The 19,996-nt window shown below is 39.1% G+C and overlaps 2 protein-coding genes across 2 annotated transcripts; one reads left to right on the forward strand and one right to left on the reverse strand.

Annotated features, from left to right (window-relative positions):
- Positions 1–343: 343 nt before the first annotated feature.
- cmpk (cytidylate kinase) lies at positions 344–6,021 on the forward strand. The gene is made up of 6 exons (XM_053329673.1): positions 344–565; positions 1,618–1,764; positions 2,437–2,589; positions 2,697–2,773; positions 3,049–3,145; positions 4,558–6,021. Exons 1-6 carry the CDS (start codon positions 434–436, stop codon positions 4,597–4,599), a joined length of 648 nt encoding a protein of 215 aa, XP_053185648.1. The 5' UTR covers positions 344–433; the 3' UTR covers positions 4,600–6,021.
- Positions 6,022–6,859: 838 nt separating this feature from the next.
- bcl6ab (BCL6A transcription repressor b) lies at positions 6,860–12,604 on the reverse strand. Its single transcript, XM_053329603.1, has 9 exons — positions 12,562–12,604; positions 10,611–10,782; positions 10,304–10,525; positions 9,369–10,223; positions 9,138–9,265; positions 8,889–9,053; positions 8,655–8,785; positions 8,418–8,555; positions 6,860–8,241 (listed from the first exon to the last, which is right to left on the reverse strand). Exons 1-9 carry the CDS (start codon positions 12,590–12,592, stop codon positions 8,098–8,100), a joined length of 1,986 nt encoding a protein of 661 aa, XP_053185578.1. The 5' UTR covers positions 12,593–12,604; the 3' UTR covers positions 6,860–8,097.
- Between the last annotated feature and the right edge of the window lie 7,392 nt (positions 12,605–19,996).

The raw sequence follows: 19,996 nt of genomic DNA on the forward strand, positions 1-19,996 counted from the left end.
GGAGCGGTATAAACAGTGCAGAAAACGGTGACTATACCCCGCCGTCTCTCCCTGGTTAACCGACTCATCGTCCTGCCTCGTCGAACCGGGGAGCATCACGGACCGGAGAGCATCCTCTTCCAGCCGCGGTTCGCCTCGCTCGGACTCGGAGGTGCTGATGCTGGTGATGGAGAGGCAGGGGAGGGGCGTCACCCGACCTCTGCACTGTTAAAAAAACAAAAAAAACAAGTGCGTGTGGGCGTGACTACGGGGCCACGTCACGGCCATGCAGAGCTCCCATTGGTCTCTGAAGTCAATAGCGGATGTGGTGTCGTTGAGCTCACAGACTTCCTACCACCGCTGACACTGACACGCATCCACCGGACTTGCCCGGCTAGTTTCCTTCTGTCCCCTTCCCTTGGCTGTTCACGTCTGTAGTAGGCGCAGCTGGTTTATGATCGGCAGTGTGTCTCAGAGGGTGTGGAGCTTGTTTTACCGGGTATCGGAGATAATGAAACCGCAGGTTGTGTTCGTGCTCGGCGGGCCGGGAGCCGGCAAAGGCACCCAGTGCACCAGGATCGTGGAGGTAGGCTGCGAGAAAGAACAATAGAAAACGGCCGTCTTTGAGAGTTTGTATTATCATATAGACATTATGTGGTGGAGTTCAGGATGCTTGTTCATTTTACTAACCCGCTGTATTATGAGATAATATCTACATTTCTCTGACTTCCGGTTGTCCTCTAAAAATGAGCCTAGCCAACGGGCTAGTTAGTTAGCCACACAGGGCTACAGCATACGAACTTGTGTTGGCATGTAGAGGCTACAAATCAAAAATGAAGTGCTTTTCATCACAATAATCAGATGTCTTAATGTCTGAAAATGTTCACCTATTGTTAAGCTTTGCCTGAATGAACAGCCTAACGTAATCGAGAGTCACACATAGTCCAAACAGCCAGCAGATGATACCATACTGACATCTGCTCAGTAACCTTATCATTTGACTTGCCTATGCTGTGGGTTATGTAATGGTCAGTGGAATTCTGGACAAGTACAACAAACACAAACAGATGGTGACTAAGACATTTATTGCCTAAGGAACTTCTGCCCTGATCACCCCATACAAAGGTTACAGGGTGAAGGGTCCAACATCCTTCCACTGACACTATTCACTTTATCTTAGACTGTAAATTGAAGTAACTGTAATTACACTTCACATTACTGACATGTCATAATGGCTCTGTGATTGTTTGCATTGACTCACCTGTTGTGATTTTGTGGGAATCTTTCCCTAATGCATAATTCATTTATTCACTGGGTTATGCACCACAGTGGAAAAGCAGCATATATTTAACTGAGAGAGTTTCCGTGAGCGAGACTTTATGACTACTTCTGTTCATGGGTGTTGGCTGCTGTACTTCAAGTATGGTGGTTATGCTTGAATGGCAGCTATGTATAGACACTCCTTTCATTCAGTACACAAGGACAGACTTCTTCCTGGTTTGTGAGTGAGAAGGATTTAGCCAGTCTACAAAGTTTTAGAAGGAAACTACAAACTTTCTTTAAGTAACTCAGCATTAAATGACTCTTGATGACTGGTATCGAGATGTTGTGTTCAATGTCCTTTGATTTGTCTCTCAGAACTACAGCTACACCCATTTGTCAGCGGGGGACTTGCTGAGGGAAGAGCGAGCTAGAGAGGGGTCCGAGTTTGGACAGCTCATTGCCACCTATATCAAGGAAGGCAAAATTGTCCCTGTGGAGATCACCATCAACTTACTCAAAAAGGTATTTACCAACTAAGGGCTGTGATTCAAGTTTTGTAGTTGCCCAGCGAGATTTGTCTGCCTAGCGAGATTCCTGATTGGTCTGCCAGGAGTCCAAATGTTTACTTAGGACATGTGTGCAAGACAGGTTTCATTTTCAGGACCTGAGAAGATCATTGTGTGCTGAAACTAAACTTCACACTTGACACATTTTCACAAAAAATATTGCAATATCAGGCAGTCTCTCTTATTTAATGCAACCAAGTCAATTTATAGCATATTTAACACAATCAGCACATTTTTTGAAATAATTTATAAGGTACACAAAACATTGGCTTCTCCTGGTGTCATAAAATGTGAGAATTATGTATTTTTTCTTTTAATTTTAGATGAAAATGTTTTGGACAAAAGTCTTGTGCTATATGGATCAGTACAAAGTTCTATATAACCTCCATATGCTTTGAAATAGTTTTCAGTTAGTTTGTTTGTCGAGAGATGATGAGAGAGACTGATATCACATAGACACATACAGTAGGAGGCATTTTAAATAAGGTTTATGTGTCACTGCTCCTTCAATTATTCTGTCTCTATATCTGAAATCAGGCCACTGTTTATTTGAATAAACAACTTTTGTTGTAAAATCCCATCAAAAGACTTTTTTTTTTCAATGTTGTTTTTGTTCATGTTCTTGAAGGCAATGGAAGATACCATGCAGAAAGATGAGAAGAAGTTCCGTTTCCTCATAGACGGTTTCCCCCGTAACGAGAACAACCTTGAGGGCTGGAACACTGTCATGGATGAGAAAGCAGATGTCAAATTTGTGCTTTTCTTTGACTGTGGCAATGAGGTACGTCATGGAAACCCCTCAAGCCTTTTTTTAGATGCGTGTGGAGTACTGAGCTGTTTCCTGGGAGCTGTTTTACACTGAGGACATGATCTCTGTCTTGTCTACAGGTTTGCATCAACAGATGTCTAGAAAGAGGAAAGAGCAGTGGACGAACAGATGACAACAGAGAAAGCTTGGAGAAAAGGTACAGTCCAAAACACTCGATTTTAAACAATATTGATTTTAGAACAGTGTTTGCTTTCTCTTCAAAAATGCTGCTTTTGACCATTAAATGATTTCATATACTGATTTTCTTTTTGTAACAAAGTCCAACAAGCCTTTCTGATCAGTATAGATTTCTGTGACCCATTTAACTGACTGTTAGAAACCTTCATGTGTGCTTTTGACCTAATTCATGAGTTCTTTGAGTCCCCTGTGTCATCTGACCCCAATAACCAGGCATCTCTTTCCTTGATGCAGAATCCAAACCTACCTGCAGTCTACACGACCAATCATCGAGTTGTATGAGAAACTCGGCAAAGTGCGCACTGTAGACGCCTCTCGTTCTGTGGATGAGGTGAGTAAATGGACACGGACAGCCATGAAAGCTACCCACAGATCTCTGAAGGGTGATTTTGGGTGGAGGTGAAAAAAGCAAGTGAGAACTAACACAACTGAGTTTGATAGGTTGAACAAATATGTCAGTCAAGGCAAAAAAAAGTTCTTAAACACAGCCCTCTTAAAGCCATTAAATCATGGAAAGAATTTCAAAATAAACTGAGTCATGGTGTGAAGGATTTTAGTGGAAACACTCCAGATAATAAGAAAACAAAAAAGAGGATCATTTTATCAGATTGATACATTTACTAGATTTTGTCCAGTCTTACATTAGTAGTCAAACTATAATGAAGTAGTTTGTTTTGTTTTGCCAACAAACTCCACCAGCTCCATCAAAGAAAATTAGAAGAGGAAACTGTGCACTGAGTCACTGTCATGTGACTAAGTGGGGAAATCTTTCAGATGGGCGGAGGGGAGTACCACCTCAGCTGGAGTTAGAGGTGCAGTTCTTCTGATAGCCACTAGGTTCTGTCTTTAAAAGAATAACCCCAACTTTATAGAAGTGAACTGGAAAGCTGGAGTTTGTTGCTCCAAAACAAACATTTGTGACCAAAGAAACAAGGATGACATCACAGACGCTGCATCCAAATTGTGATTTTTGAGGTTTTGCCCATCATTCTTATCCATAGCTGCCAGCATTGATATGAATGATGTGATGATTTGTGACATCATTATTAATGTCAAGCTAATCCAGGGCCAGTGTGCTACTTTGCAAGTATGTGATGTGAAAACTTGAAGCCTCCAGTGTACAAACATTGAGAATTGACTTTCCAGTGAATTAGAGACTTTTTTTGTCTAGAATTGTCAGTATGGGACACAAATCATTAATCCAAGCAGACTATATTGTTATGGCTTAAAATGTATCTAGTGGGGATATTTAAGCAAGTTCACATATTTACTTTATCGGTAGGGAAAACTGAGGCTGATACTAAAATTATTACCCATAGTTGTAAACATCCATAGATTTTGAGAAACTTCTCAGTTTAACATTAACCTCCATAGTTTTTAGTCTTGTCTACACAGTCACACATTTAATTTGGACAATCATGATAATTTGGAGTTGTTTTTTTTTCATTAGTTTTTTCACTTCTATATGTGTACTTCAAATTGTATCCTTATCTCATTACTGGCATTATTGTCCTGCTGGAGTGTGCCTGCCATTTGTAGCATCACCACAGTCTTATATCACAGCAAAGAAGTTGATGAGTAAAATATTATAACCAATGAGTGATACTGTGAGATATAAATATGCCCTGCACCTCGGCTACTTCAAACTGTGAAAGTACTCGACTGGAAAGACCCAGTTATAGACCCAGTTTTCTTTGAGTCATGACAAGCTAAAGTACACTCGTCTGTTTTTTTCTCTTCCAGGTGTTTGCTGATGTGAAAGCCATCCTAGACAAAGAGGGTTGAGTTTCTCTGGCTGCCAACAACATTCATTTTTACCTTTTAGTTTTCTTTTTATCAACTGCAATTACACTATAATAAGTTAATGTGTCCATCCATGAGACTTTTTACTTTTGGTTACTGTTGTTTTCCATCTCTTTTGTAAATGCTGTTTGTTTTTTTGAATGCTTGTGTGTGTGCACAATATGTATTGGTGTGAATGAGAAGTAGAGATGCCTAGCAACTACTTGTGATCAACTAGTGTATGTTCTGAAGAGCTCACAGCTCATGTACACCGTCATTCATCATAGCTTGAGGCCTTTGCATAGGAATAAAATGTAATGTTAGCTTTAGAGAGACACTTGTTTTTGGTCAATCAAAAGACACCTATAGTACTGGAAGTCTCTACAAAAAATAGTATATATCACTAATGTCTTCAGAGTATCATGTCATTGGAAGCAGGCGTACTGTAACACTTAAGACCAAATAGTTGTTTGACCGGATGATGACAGACTGGGATCCAATTCAGAGTTAAACTAAACAGCCAGTAGCCTGTCTGGTATCCTAATAAAATGGACAAAACAACTGCCTCAGATTTAATGGACAGTGACCAGACTACTCAGTCCAAGTTGCTTTTTGTGCCACGTAGAGTCATCAGGTTTGCACTGTTATCTGTGATCAACAGCTCACTCTTCAATGATTGTTTTAATCTGTACCTGAACACCTTCATGTGCTTCATCACAGCTATGATACCAGGGACTAGTCATAGAAAAAATAGAGGGATAAAAATGAACATTTTGTTAAACCTGTACTGTATCTGCTTGAAGGAGGGGGGGATAAAACTGACTGAAAACGTACTGACTTTTGTTTTGCTCAATGTTCTGAATTACCTGCTTATACATTTTTTATGCCTAAAGTTAGTTATTTGTCTCTGTTTTTTATTTTAAGTATAATACAATAGTACATTACTTAAATAGGGCTTGGAATTGGATACATTTACAGCTAAAGACATTTCACAAAATCACACATTTACATGGTGGCTTTTATTCTGATCAGCCAGAAGAGGGCGCTTGGCATCATCAAGTTAAACTGGTTAACTGAGATTTCATTCATTCACATTGAGATGGTTTTATGTAGGATGAAAAATAAATGCTACTATGAATGTATTTTAATTAATAAATCAAATAATAAATATATAAGTGAAAGCTGGAATTAATACCAAAACACATAAGAAAAGGAAGGAACAAATATATGTTTAATTAGCAGCTACTTGAGATCAACTAGTTCATGTTCAGAACTCATTTAGGAAATGTGCAAATGCATTTAATCAATTTCTGCATTTCTATAAACTGTACCTGTGTCAGCATCCAAATATTTATTAAAATATGTGTTTCTTATATGATTTATAAATTGATTTATTTATCATGGTTGGCATCTAACACACACACAGGCAGACTGGTTGGCTAATCAAACCATCTGCACTCTCCCAAATGTTCAGTTAGCCACGTTTATGTTATACACTAAAAAGAAAGAGGTTTATTCAAACGATCTATTCTTTAATTCTTCAATTAAATCATTGTTCAAACTACTCTCAACTCTCCTGCTATTTTAATAAAGAATAAATCCATTATGTGGTTCATATTGACCTACAGTGTTTAAATACACTCACAGTAAATGAATCAGTTCAAATCAGTAGAATGTTCTTATGGCCTGTTAGAGGATGTAGAAAGAATACATTTGAGCATTTTTTATATATACAAGTATATATTATATAAACAATTTAATAAACATTTCTCACAAATTTTGACATTTTCACAACACTTAAATTACTTTCTCTTAGCTAGTCCCATATCTTATTGTATTTTGTAATGATAAGACTGGCTGTAGATTTGTAATCCTCTGAGTGTGTTTGCTACCTGCTCATAATGCTGGCTTTACTGTCTTGCTGGGGAGGGCAGACCCGCCAAATCATATACCTGCCATGTTTGCTCATTGATTGGCTGCAGGTCTGGATTACTGTCCAGTTTGAACTTTTTGGACAAGGTGACATTATGTTTCTGTAAAGACACACAAATGTGGAAATCTTGTGTCTCTGCAACTGTTTTATACATTTAAATATCTGGGTAGATTTATCTATATTATCACAACATATCAGTGTGTCTACCTTTTACATGTTAAGATCATGACCCTTAACGAGGCAAACTCAGTAAAGTGGTTAAAGAGAAGGTAACAACTGACTCATAATGAACACCACTCTTGCAATGTATGCTACATAATATACATTTTATTTTCATGTCATATATATATATACATATGTATATATATATAAACTGCAGTTACAAAGACATTTGCTGACATACTACTAATATTCCTGAGCAGTTTTTAGCTTGAGGCCTGGTGTATCTGCATTTTTAAGAGCTACACACAACAATGATCAGCTTTCAAAACGACACCATCTGACATGCATACACATGACAATAGGGCAATGTACCAACTGTGAAATGCATCACAAAAGCAGTTCATAAGTACAGGGGCTTTCATATTGACAAACTTATAATGAATTAATAGTTAGTCTGAGAGGACAGCCAATAGAAAAATGTGAATGTAAGGCACTATGAGTATACTGGTTCGTACATAATACACAAGGTTAGATAAAATACGATCCAAATTGAATGATCCCACTGGGAAAACTGGATCATTGCAGCACCAAATGTGATAGAATACAGCAAAGAAAAGTCTGAATATAAATAAGAATACAGCAAGTGCTGGGCACAGGGTTTAACAAACTGTTTCAACATGTTGAGAAACATTTTAAGAAATACTTGAATGAAAAGTATGAAAATATATGAATTACAGCATTACTAGTATGTGCAAAATACCAACAGGAGCCTCAAAATTGAGAAACAAAAAAAAAAGAAAATATGTACAACGTTTAAATGAATGACAATCTGTACATATACGGACAATACGTACCACAAAATCTATGACATGACAAAATGGCAAAGCCCTTGTATGACTAACAACCAGTGAAGCTCACTGCACATAAGAAAAACAAATGTAATGTGAATATAGTCGTACTCTGCCAGCAGATGGCAATCTGAAAATATATATTATCTTATTTACAAAAACAGCTATTTCAAAGGACTACATGTTACCACATAAGCGGGCAAATTCATACCAATATCCGAAACAAAAATGTAACAGTGATTCTCAATCAAAGAGAAAGAGGACTGTCCTTCAATGCTGACATTCTGCTGAGGGATGAAATAGAGAAATACCTGTTCAGATTCACATTCAAAATGTACATTCTGTTGTTAGACATTCATAACGAAAAGCTTAAACTTCTACAATCTTTGAAATACCAAAGAGCTTACATCAAGTAATGTGCACCATTTACAAATGCATAAAGGGCAAATATATATAATATTTATGTTTCTGTTCGTATTTAGAAAAAATAAAAAGATCTTTTGACAGCATGGTGGCAAACGCAAAAAGAAAATGACACGTGACAGGACTGCGGCAGGCTCAGCAGGAGTTCACCAGGCCTGCCATGAGGTTGCTGGGAGTCCTGCGATACTGAGCCTTGGTGTTAGTGACGGCGCCGTGCTTCTGTCGGAGATGGAGTCTTAGCTGACTCTTGTGCCTGAAGTGGAGGTCACATTTTTCACACTGAAGAAAAAGAAGAAAATGTGTCATTTAGAATAACTTAATTGACTTACAGCTCTCTAGGATTACCACTCCTGACTCATAACTATTGATAGGCACGTAGGTCATGGGGGAAGAGAGGATTACTCTCTTTTTAATCACCAGTGGATAAAGAAAGGGACACAGAGTAGGAAGCTTACATGATAAGGCTTCTCTCCGGTATGAATGCGCATGTGGCTCTTGAGCGTCTGAAGGTGGCGGAAGTGCGTTCCACAGATCTCACATGGGTACGGCTTTTCTCCTGTGTGAATCAACACATGGGCGCGAAGATGGGCCACCTAGAGGAAAAATAACATTAAATACCTACACATGGAGACTGCTTGACTTTTCCATAGCTTATTTTTTTTCTTCTTGTCTATAAACGGTCTGGCTCCCACCTGGACAAATCTGGAGCCGCATGTCTCACACTTGTATGGCTTCTCTCCAGAGTGGATGCGGGTATGGGTCTTGAGGTTGGCTGGTCGGTTGAACTGAGCACCGCAGATGTTGCAACGGTACGGCTTTGCACCTGCAAGTTTAGATCAATTAGTTGTGAAATTAATAAATCAGTCACGTCCACGAAGTCAGTATAATGATACGTGAAAAAGCTGACCAGGTGTTGTTAATCTTACCTGTGTGAACGGTCTTGTGGCTGGCCAAGTTTCCCTTGTAGCGGAAGGCGGCCTGGCAGCAGTCACACTTGTATGGCTTGTCACTGTGGACCTGGACCATATGGTCTTTCAGGGAATCTTCCTCTGTGAATTTGGAATCACAACCGCTGCAGAAGAAGGTGTTGTCTGTAGCAAATAAAAAGCAATAAGGTCAGTACACCTCTGTGGTTTTGTTTAGAATAATCCTCCAAAATGATTTGTAGAACTCACCACAGCTGGAGGAGGAATACTCTGAGTGTAGTTTGTTGGTGTCGTCTCTGCTGTATGAGTCTGGTGAAAGGTGACCGGCATCCAGACACTGAGGGCTGTCACAGCCACAGGAGGAGCATCTGCGATGGCTGCACAAAGGAAGAAGTCCACAGAGTTAATAGACAGTTGACCTCTTAAACCAATTTGCAGTAAGTTCTACTTTACTTTTCTAACAGTGAGATGTGGTCTTACCTGCTGCTGCAGGTGCTGCTGCAAATGTCAACAGTCATGGGCATTTCTTCTCTTTGTTCGTTGGCTCCATCGTCACTCTGGACTTCATTGTATCCCCCCACTCCACCACTCCTACAGGGGCTCAGTGTGGGGGATCCGGTTTCAGCGCCGCATCTATGAAGCTCCTTTTCATCCTCATGAGGAGTTTGGTTCATAACAATGAACTTGTACTTCTTCCAGTTGCGGGCCTTGGCATCTTTGGGGCAGTCTGAGGGTTGTTTGAGGCTTAGGGCTGCGTTTCTGCTGCTGCTGGACTCTGTGGGTGAGTTGGGCTGGCAGTCAGATCTGAGGGGGCTTTGAGGGCTACATATTACACCTTTGCTAAAACCTGGAGACAGTCTAAGGCAGCTGGTTTGTGGGTGCTGAATGCTGTCTTCCTCCATGGGGGCAGCAGGCCCCTGAGGGCTACCATGGGCTCCTGCTGCTCGAATAATAGCAGTGGGGAAACTGGGGTGGGATGGCACAGGGTGGGAGATGATAGACTCATTGTGAGCCATGTTGGTGTTGGGTACCTGCGAGCATCGTTGCTGGGACAGAGCCCCTCCTTTGGGAAGGGCGCTGATCTTATGAGAACCTTCCAACTTCCCTGCAGGCATATGGAGGTCACCATACACATGGTAGGAGCCAGAGGTGTTGATGCCCCTGAAAATATTGGGGATGTAGCCTCTGTACTCCTGCAGAGACGATGAGGTCGATGTGTGGTTGTTTCTTAAGTCTGGCTCTTTTACATCGACAAGCCTCGAAGCAGAGTTTTCCTCAGTCAGATGTACCGAGCTGATCTGTACCTCTTCATTCTGCATATTCAGAGACTGATGCCTGGAGAAACATATAATTCAGTGTTATAAAACTCCAACTCCATGTTTACCGACACTTGTCACACTTTCTGTTATCCTTACCTGGACTTGATGAACCTGTGACAGGTGTCAGCCACATGTTCCATCTGGAGGTAGAGGGCTGCGTTCATGGTACCAACCACCAGACTGTCTTTCAGGTTCAGACAAGATGTGTACATAAAGTCCAGCAAGATGGAGAAACTCTTTGGATCCACTTTGGGGTCTAAGCTGATGGCACTAAGGTTTGTGTTCTCAGGATCCATGAACACAGAATAAAAGAAACCACTGTAAGAAAGAAAGAGATAAAGGTGAATTCAACTCTTAAATGCTAAAAAATGTTGTTTGTCACATCTTGTCTCATGGCGCTTACCTGCAAGCCACCAAGATGGCCTTGTGAGCATGAAACTGCTGCCCTTCCACCTGAATTGTGACATCAGTCAGGATGTTCCTGCTGCGGAGGCGGTTGAAGTTGAGCAGGACGTCGCCGGCATGGCGCGTGAATTGTATGCAGCCATCTGCAGTCATGGCCATGCTGTCAAAATCTGAGCAGGGGCAAAATCAATAAATTGCTTATTTATTACTGGTGATCAAAAAGCTTAATGAGGGCACACACACACACACGAAGAAGAGGTACACATACTGTATGTAGACTAAATAGAAACACATGAGGTGCCAACTGTGGGGCCAAACTGAGCATAACTCTGGGGCACAGAAATCATCTTATATCCTAATATTCAAACAAAATCCCAATTTAAACCTTTATTAGAATCAGAAAGGTTAGGCAAATAATGCTTTCTCAATACCACTCTTATCATATTATAAGATGATAAATACTTATATTATGTGTCTTACTGCCCTCTAACACAAGCCACCTGCTCTTAGAGCTTATAATCAAAACAAGCTTTGAAGCCAACACGTGTCTTGACTGTGTTTGAACAGCAGGCGGCGCCATTGCAGCGAGAAAAAGCAAAAGGGATGTATACTAAAAAACATGTAAACCATGCTTCATCGTACCGACGGTGATATTACATGTAGCCTAATCCATACATTTTGACCCAGATTATTATTGAAAAGTTATATATATTGGCTATTATATATACATATATATATTTCTGAGTAAGTCAACGCCTATAGTTTACAACTTAGTAGTACGAAGCTTATTTTGGGACAACAACAAATCACAGTACATATAATACACTTACAAACTAAACACAATCTAAATTTTGGAGTAGTTATGGTCAGCTATATTTCTCTTGTCTCTCCGTTTTTTCTCGGAGCACTTTTACAGCCTCTCTCAGGCCAGACTCCCGCTGGCAGCCTGCAGCCTGTCGGTTGTAAACGTGTTTGACGTTGAGCACATTCCGTCCTGGCTGCTCAGGCTCAGATTAGGTTGCCAGTACACAGAGAGGTTTCCTGTCCCCCGATATAAGTAGAACTCATCTCATTTAACTCAATTAACATTTACACCCCCCACCTCCTGTTGCTAAACTCATCCCGAGTTATTTCTAAACCTCAAATATTGGACTGAGCTGAAACAAAATGACTTCGTAGGATGATTTCGAGGAGTGGTCCTCTCCGTCTCCCTCTCTCTTTTTTTTTTTTTTTTTTTGTTGTTGTTTTTCTTCTTCTTGCTGCGTAACTTTCGTCTAAAAAACATCGAGCAGGCCAACACAAGCAAGTCCGTTCAAGTTCACAAATAGTGATAGCTGTCATGTCTGGGGGGGAGACAGTCTCCTATTTTATATATTTGTTTTTTTACAGTGTTCACTCGACTAAAAGCTATCCTGACAATCGTCTGCCATGTGCTGGAGATATTAAGTGAAATGAAAAGATTGTTTGGCGACAAAAAGAAAAAGAAAATGCGCAGAGAAAATAGAACGCGACTGAACCAGACAGACCGGTCCTGTTGCGCCACATTTGATGGCAGGTAAACAACTATGGTGCATCAAACATGAAAAGCAAAATAAAATAGCTACAATAATAATAATCGGACTCCTGAGTTCAAGGTTGACGTCGCTAAACAGCGGGTTGCTCCCACTCTAAAAGCAGCTAATACTTGGAGCCCAAGTGATACAATTAAATCCACACACACAGCCTACAGTCGCACTTCCGTCTGAAACAGACACACAGTGCAGTTGTCAAAGCCCAACTCTCATGATTTACATCTGTTAGTTCACTTCTAGCTGAAGGAATCACTAAACACTCCAAATACTGAAAAGAAATACAGCTCCGGAGTAGCCGGGGCGGCCACATGAGCCTCTCTACTCCTTCACTAGCACTTCTGACCCAATGCTGAGAAATAGAAAAGGAAAAAAAGTCACCTTGTAAAAGTTTCCTCGAAACTCTGTGCATCACCACTTCTGAGAATCCAGTTCTAAGAAACACTGCAGCTCAATTCTCGGAATTTCAACAGAGGACTGTACCACTTCTCCCGGGCGGGGCGGCTGCTCACCGTCTTCTGCGTCTTATTAATAGATTACCATAAATACGGTAAAGTATAATACGTGAATGTTTAACAAACGCTCTGCAGTAAAATATATTTGTAGGTTTAGTATGAAATGTTTCATAGATTTTAGTTGTTTATTCGTAATTTTCCGGGGCTGATTTGTGTTCCCTGCGTAATGGTTTGGTCCAAGTGCACGGTCAGCTGACTGAGTTATAAATACCGTGGGGAATATGAGAGCATGTTGTCGCTGTAAACCTGCCCGAAGTGCAACAAAGTGTCGAGAAAAGTCAGTCATCCTCTCTTCTGATAATTAAAAATATACTGATTTACATGACTTTCCCGCCACATGCAAGCCTTTGATTTCACACGTTTTTTTCCCTATTGCTCCCTAAGGCTGCATTAGCATGTCAAAGTTACAATGATGATTTAAACGTTTGCTTTGGCCGGAAGCCTTGTTGTGTGTAATCTGTTTAAAAGGAAAAGGACAAAACAACACATTTCTGTCAATACCTTATAGTGTAAGTGAGCTTTATATCAGTGTCTGGTGGCCTTTTGATGGGCCTTCAGGGAAAATCTGCATACTGATTGCTTCATACAAAGCTGATCTGAGAGCATCTGTGGCCTTTTTTTGGATATAGATACAGCTATTAAGTTCTATTTTTAAAGTCAGATATAGACTATAGATAGCTGTGCGTGCGTGCGTGCGTGTGTTTGCATGTGTGTAAAGTCCTCAACTCTCCAGTTGCAGTCGTCTGTGTTCCCACCACTTCCTGTCTCACATCACAGCTGTATATTAATGTGGGTAGATGCAACAAAGTACAAAAAGTCCTGTGTACTTACCAATGAATGAGTCAACAATTCATATTCAAATTAAAGAACATCATGATAATTCAGAAGGGATCACTATATACTTTGGTATGTTAATGAACCAGGGTGAACTGACTGTAAATATATGAAAATATATATATCACCACAATTACTTGATCAGGATTATGTGTGAGTTGGCTGCTAAATGACACAAAAACAGTTTCAAATCACTACTGCTTTATTACATAATTATTATTATTTTGTTTCTCCTCACATAAAGAGGTACACTGTTTTTTCTTTATTAGTTCCTTTATAACTTGTCAAGTAGTAGTTTGTGTACATGAATGTGAGAGATGATAATAGTGTATCTAATGATGATGCTTCAAACAGTAAGTATTACATTTTCAGCCACATTTATTTAAGAAAGAAAACATTTATTTATTACCTCGCCAAATAAAATTATCTTTATGTCATAATATGGCTCATTAGTTTAAGCAAGCACATTTAACATGAGCATGTTTCACTTTTTCCACTTACCTGCTATTTAAATCTAAAAATCTGATTTTTTTTTTTTAATGTGTGGAATTGCCTTCTGATAGCATCGCCTTTCACCCTCACCAGTGAGTTTCATGCAGTGGGGCTTTGCTGAACAAACATTTGAGCAGGTTGGACCATTCATTGGAAGGAAACTGCACTACAGTAATTGAGAACTAGAGCGAGTAATTGTGACCTTACTGAGGACCATGACCACAGAAATAAAACATTTAGGCTTTTTATATTTGCTTGCACTTGGTTCACATGACCTCATCCCCATTATCAGTCGTGGTCTTGTTCATTGATATTTTATGCTTTGATAAGCCTTCAAACACCTTTCTTTTAAAATGTTCAAAATCAGTGACTTCCAATACATCTTAATGAAAATTTGAATCTTGCAACAGACATCATCAAGGTAAAGAGGCTAGCAACACATTACAATTTAAAGGTCACATTATGATTATTTTTATTTCCACATTAAACACTGAAAACTGTCATAAGTTGTACAAATATTATTTTACTGGTAAAATGATCACCCCTCATTCCACCCACACATAGAGCAATAAATAAGCATGTAAGGGGGGGGGGCTTTTTTTAAAATATTTATCTTTGTCAACTCTGAAGACTGAATTTTTTCCCATTAAATAAATGCAGCTCAACAGGTCTAAATGACAGCTGTTCAGGTGGCTATGGCAACAAAGAGGTCTATTTCTAGTTAATGTTTTCACTCTAGATGTTTTTCCCCTGCGGTTATCTTTAGTGGCCTAAGTTACTGTGGGTTGTTCATCTTCACATCCTTTGAAAGAAGCGATGTTTCCTGGTCTGAATGAGAAGAGACAGAATGTTCAGTCAGTCAGAGAGCTTTGACAGAAATTGAGCGTCTGATTTCCTGGTTTAGTTGTTTATTTACAGGCAAGAGGATGCATAGATTTGATCAGTCAGCCTTTTCCTTGCATATATCGTGCAGCATCTTTAACTTCACATCAGGGGTTTCGCTGCAGTGCACGAGCAGATAAGCTAGAGCAGATAAGAAACACACAAACTGCTGTATGTGGTAGATATCGGTACATTTAAGAATCTAATCAACATTAATTGCACAGACATGGTGCTTCTGTTTGGTTTTGCAGAATAAATGTCAGCCAGCCTTTTTTTTTCTTGCAAGGAAACCAGACTTTGCTTTACCACAAGCTAAAAAAAGTATGTTTTGCTACATAAAAGGGTTCATGTTAAAGCAACTGAAGGAGTACTTCAGTTGATTTGTAACTGTGCTTCCATAATGTTAAAAAAGAAAGAGTCAAAGTCAAAGTATCAGAGGTTGAGATATCCTGACTATTAGTCATTGGAGTGGATCAAGTATACAATCCTGCATTTCCCATAACCCTGACTACGTCACCATCGTCAGGGTTATTTTCTAAAACTTATAAAGCTCCCACTAGAGCTACAGACGAGACACTGTACAACTGACAAAGCTAATACCATAGACTGTATAAAATAATGGTCTTAGCCACTTTGATGTCACCTATTCCTTTGTGAACTCACGTTTTGAATCCTCAAGTTTGGCATTTGAACAGTTGCTATCTTGGATTTTTGGAGCCAGAAGTGATGAGAAGTGACAATATTTGGATGAGAGGGTGAAAAAACTGAACACCTGACCCCTTAGAGGGTCTTTTAATAGAACCAAACACTGACCTAGACAAAGTCTCTAGTCAAAATGTTACAATTAACTTTGATGAACTGATACACACTGAAATAAAGACAGCTACAGCTGCCCCTATACTCTGTGAATGTGTGGTTATGCCATGTTTATGTTACCGGTTTACATTGTTTCCATGGTAGCAACTTGTCTATTTTACTGTAAATGGGACCATAATTTACTAAATGAACAAGATGCTGTATTGAAGAAAACTTTAAACTAGGGGAAACATTTTTGATTATCTCAAAGGCTTCTATATAATCGGACTTCTTTTTGGAGCCAGCAGAGTTGCCCCCTGATGGCGATTAGAGAGAATGCAGGTTTAAGTCACTTGCACTGGCTTCACTTAATGGACCCAGAATTATCCGCTTGGTTAAAACTAATCATAATGAGTAAACTGACCATCATATGTAAAAGTTTGTGTAGTTTCCCTTAAAAATGTAGGAGTTGCAGGATGATCAACAACAAAGCAGTGTATTTGTTTGTAATCATGTGTACCTTTTCTGTTTTGTCCCTATACATCCAACAGATGTGTCTTTTCTTTTTCTGTGCGGCTGCTCTGAAGAATGCATGTCATGAAAACAACACTGCAAGGGATTTCGCCAGCCAACCCTGGAACAAATATGCTGCTGCTCCTCTCCTGCTTAGCCAGTTAAAGAGCCTGTGCTATGTGTTAACAAGCACTCCCAACCCCCTCTCGTGAACTCGGCTGACCCAGGGCCAAGACACAGACGGATATCAACGTGCCTGTCCCAAAACATGACCCAGGCACATGGTTGCCTGACAGGGATCAAAGGTCACGTCGGTAAAATATGGCTCTAAAACTAGTTCAGTCCTCACAGACATGCAGCCTGAGGGAGGAAAGAGGCAAGTATTCATTTCTGTTGAGCCAGGCACATGCACTTGAATTTGGGGGAGCAACAATCTTGCAAGATCTACCTTTCTGTGCTTGCATGCATTGAGACAGCTGTTTTACAGCTTGTACCACAGAAAGGTAACAAACAGCTTGCTACGATCAAAATGTACAACACTTAAAATACCAGACCCATTTATTTATAGCACAAAGTTCAGTGTCATTTTTCAGCAGCTGTTGATGAGGTATACACTGCTCACAGTACATGCAAGACTGAAGACTACATTAGCTATATATTGTACTTTGAACTGCTGTCATGCTAGCTGCACAGGACTTTATGAAAATATACATTTAAACTGCAGGTGGTATGCAGTCTTTGCGTAATAACTGTTGAACTTGAGAGGACCCTGTTGAGTCAAGAGTACTGCAGTGTCAAACAGCCAATAATGTGTTACCTTACACAGATAAGGAGGGTCAGCTCTATACCTCTATGTTTAACCCAAGTGTGACTGCTGGTTGATTGATTGTCTGACCATAAACTCTCATGTTTCTTAGATACTTGCTGATAAAAAGTGTGCATGACCTGACGTAACATACAACACAACACACTGCAGATTTCTAACACTTGGTCAGTTAGTTGTAAAAAAAAAAAAGATCAGCAATGATTATGATAACCAAGTAATTGTTTAAATCAATGTCAAGCAAAAATACAAAACATTTCCATGTTGCAAGACATTGCTTTGGGCTTCAGGAGATTGTAACAAGCATTTCAACTATTTTCTATCATTTCGATTAATCAAGAGAATAATTGTTAGATAATGAATGAAAATGATAATGCAAATAATCATTAACTGCAGCCCCAGGACACTGTAAAATTGGTTTACAAATAGAAAATCTGCCTAATTGCATTTCAAACTATCATATCAGTGCTTGCTGCAAGATACAGTGTCAGACAGCTACTATTAAACCTGATGATTTAGTCACCAGTTTGGTATACATTTTTGCAGGCAGCATTCTGACATTCATACATTTTTGTACAGCTAACTTCCTGTGACAACATATCTAAAGACTTGCAGTCTTGTCTAGAACAACATGATGAATCAGATCTCTTAATATGTCGCAACACGTCTTCTTATATGGCGCATTAGGGTTGAGGATAAGTTTCACATTAGAATAAAGAAAAGTGCAGTTTGCTCTTTCAACATCAAACAGGAACCCTGCTCTTCATTACATTCATATCTGTGGTTTCCTCAGCCTGGCTTGACTGCTGAGAAGGGGTGCTTCTGCTAAGTTTCTTATTAGCCCATTGAGTTTCCATTCAGCAGTAGTGATATAAATCCTCTGTTTTGTATTACTTTTATTATTTACAATGTATTGGTATGTTTTTCTTTACTCATTGTTTTTGCTTTCCAAACAGGAGCTTTTGTTGTTACAGGTGCATGGAGAATTTAAACGCTGGCAGAAATTCAGAGCATTGCTGTTTCATCCTCGTTTACCTGAGCACTAGGTAATAACAGTAATATTTTAAAGCTAAAGTTAATTAATTATGTAACATCAAGCAACTAAAACTACCTATTCATTAACACTAAAAACATTAATTTACATTTAAGAGTTTTTACTGAGAGTGTGTTTGCTGAAGCAAAAACAGGCAAATTTTCATCATTCTTCAAAACCAACCAGAATATAAATCACAACATTTGGATCATCCTTTTGGTTTCAGATCATCTGGGGACAGCGACTCATGTCCTTGTGGTTCAACCTCGAATAAAATGCTTAGAGGGGATACATGAATGGTGGCTTTGTTGCACCAAACTGAAGAATGCATCCTCAGTTGTAACTGGCTAAATGGATTGTACATGCAGGACAGAGGTCAACTCTGAGGACCACTCTGTATATCCACACATAGAAATTGATGTGTCACTCTGTGGGACTTCAGTAGCAGTTTGCTGAAAATGTATTAATTGGGCATAGTCTACATTTTTTGTATTTTTTTGGTAATTTTTTTGTTGCTTTTATCTTTGCTACATGACAGAACAGCATTTCATATTGTGAGACATTTTTGTTGCTTATAGTACATGTGACATCAGTGGCATAAAAAGAAAAAAGAAAAATAATATGAATAAAATCAAGAGAATAACAGACATAATAATAATGAGGAAGAATACCAATGAAACATATTGTAATATTGATTACTGTCAGGAGACAACCTTCAGACTATATTCTTATCAGACTCATGATATGAGTCTAGAAAAGCTCCCTAACGTGTTACTCTTGTCTCTGTTATTTACCCTCCTAAGTTCCTATGAAGCTGTTTTAATCGTGGTGCTGCCCGTTCTTTTAATTACAGAGATTTGGGTGTTTTCCAGTGTCAATAAATTGTCCTGGCTGTGATACCTACCACTATTACCAAAAATTCACCTCTTGATATGTTGTATATTTGGGTTCTGTCCCTCTAACAAACATAATCTTTGGAGATAGTGGTATTTTCCCTCCTAACAAATTGCTCAAATATTCCACAGTAGTTCTCCAGAAGGGTTACATAATTGGGCATTCCCAAATGTGGTGTAACAAAGTGCCTGTGTCCTTCTGTCCTTTCCAACACAAATTGCTATTTATTAAACTCATTTTACTGAGTCTTGTGGTGTCCAAAAATATCTATGAATTATTTTGTATTAGGTGAATTTCCCTTTAGTTTCCCTCATGTATTTCCCATTAGCCATTCTTCTTCATCTATTACACATCTCTCATCTTTCTCTCACACAGTTTTTAAAGTCCATGATGTGGTTTCCATCTTTTCAATGATCCTGGAAATAATGTAGTTCCTGATTTGTATATTATTATATACTTCTGTTGTTATTCTTTTCCTTTAAGATTATACTTTGTTATTATTTCTGAGTATGACATAAACACACCCTCTTCATCATCATATAAAACAGGCAATATATGATAACCCATTAACCGAACCAGCACCAGCACCAGGTGGAAAAGGGGTATAAATTGCCATTTCTTCCAATATACTGGTGTCTTTCTGATGCTAATTATAAAGTTATGCCAAATAATCGTTGTGATAATTTATAGATTGTATGTATTTTGGTGCAGACCTCTTTGGAGTGAGACATGATGGGATTCAATACATTTTGTGAACACTGAGACAATCTACCAGTTTGTGAACATGCAAGTGATATCTTATTTTCGATAGTAATCCACTCTAATACAGTGCATCCGGAAACTTCACTTTCCCCACATTTTGTTATGTTACAGCCTTATTCCAAAATGGATTAAATTCCTTTTTTTTCTTCTTTCATCAATCTACACACAATACCCCATAATGACAAACGAAAAAGGTTTTAGAAATGTTTGCAAAATTATAAAAAATAAGAAACTGAAACATCGCATGTGCATAAGTATTAACACCCTTTACTC

The sequence above is a fragment of the Scomber japonicus genome, chromosome 12 (genome assembly GCF_027409825.1).
Source record: "Scomber japonicus isolate fScoJap1 chromosome 12, fScoJap1.pri, whole genome shotgun sequence".
Taxonomy (NCBI): domain Eukaryota; kingdom Metazoa; phylum Chordata; class Actinopteri; order Scombriformes; family Scombridae; genus Scomber; species Scomber japonicus.

What these genes read in the sequence shown, in the direction of transcription:
- cmpk (XM_053329673.1), top strand. Translation starts at nt 434, where the DNA reads ATGATCGGCAGTGTGTCTCAGAGGGTGTGGAGCTTGTTTTACCGGGTA. An exon ending in CCATCAACTTACTCAAAAAG is followed by an intron (nt 1,765 to 2,436) that starts GTATTTACCAAC and finishes ATGTTCTTGAAG; the next exon opens with GCAATGGAAGATACCATGCA. An exon ending in CCTCTCGTTCTGTGGATGAG is followed by an intron (nt 3,146 to 4,557) that starts GTGAGTAAATGG and finishes TTTCTCTTCCAG; the next exon opens with GTGTTTGCTGATGTGAAAGC.
- bcl6ab (XM_053329603.1), bottom strand. Translation starts at nt 12,592, where the DNA reads ATGCACAGAGTTTCGAGGAAACTTTTACAAG. An exon ending in CACAGGTTCATCAAGTCCAG is followed by an intron (nt 10,224 to 10,303) that starts GTAAGGATAACA and finishes ATGTTTCTCCAG; the next exon opens with GCATCAGTCTCTGAATATGC. An exon ending in CCGGAGAGAAGCCTTATCAT is followed by an intron (nt 8,242 to 8,417) that starts GTAAGCTTCCTA and finishes CTTTTTCTTCAG; the next exon opens with TGTGAAAAATGTGACCTCCA.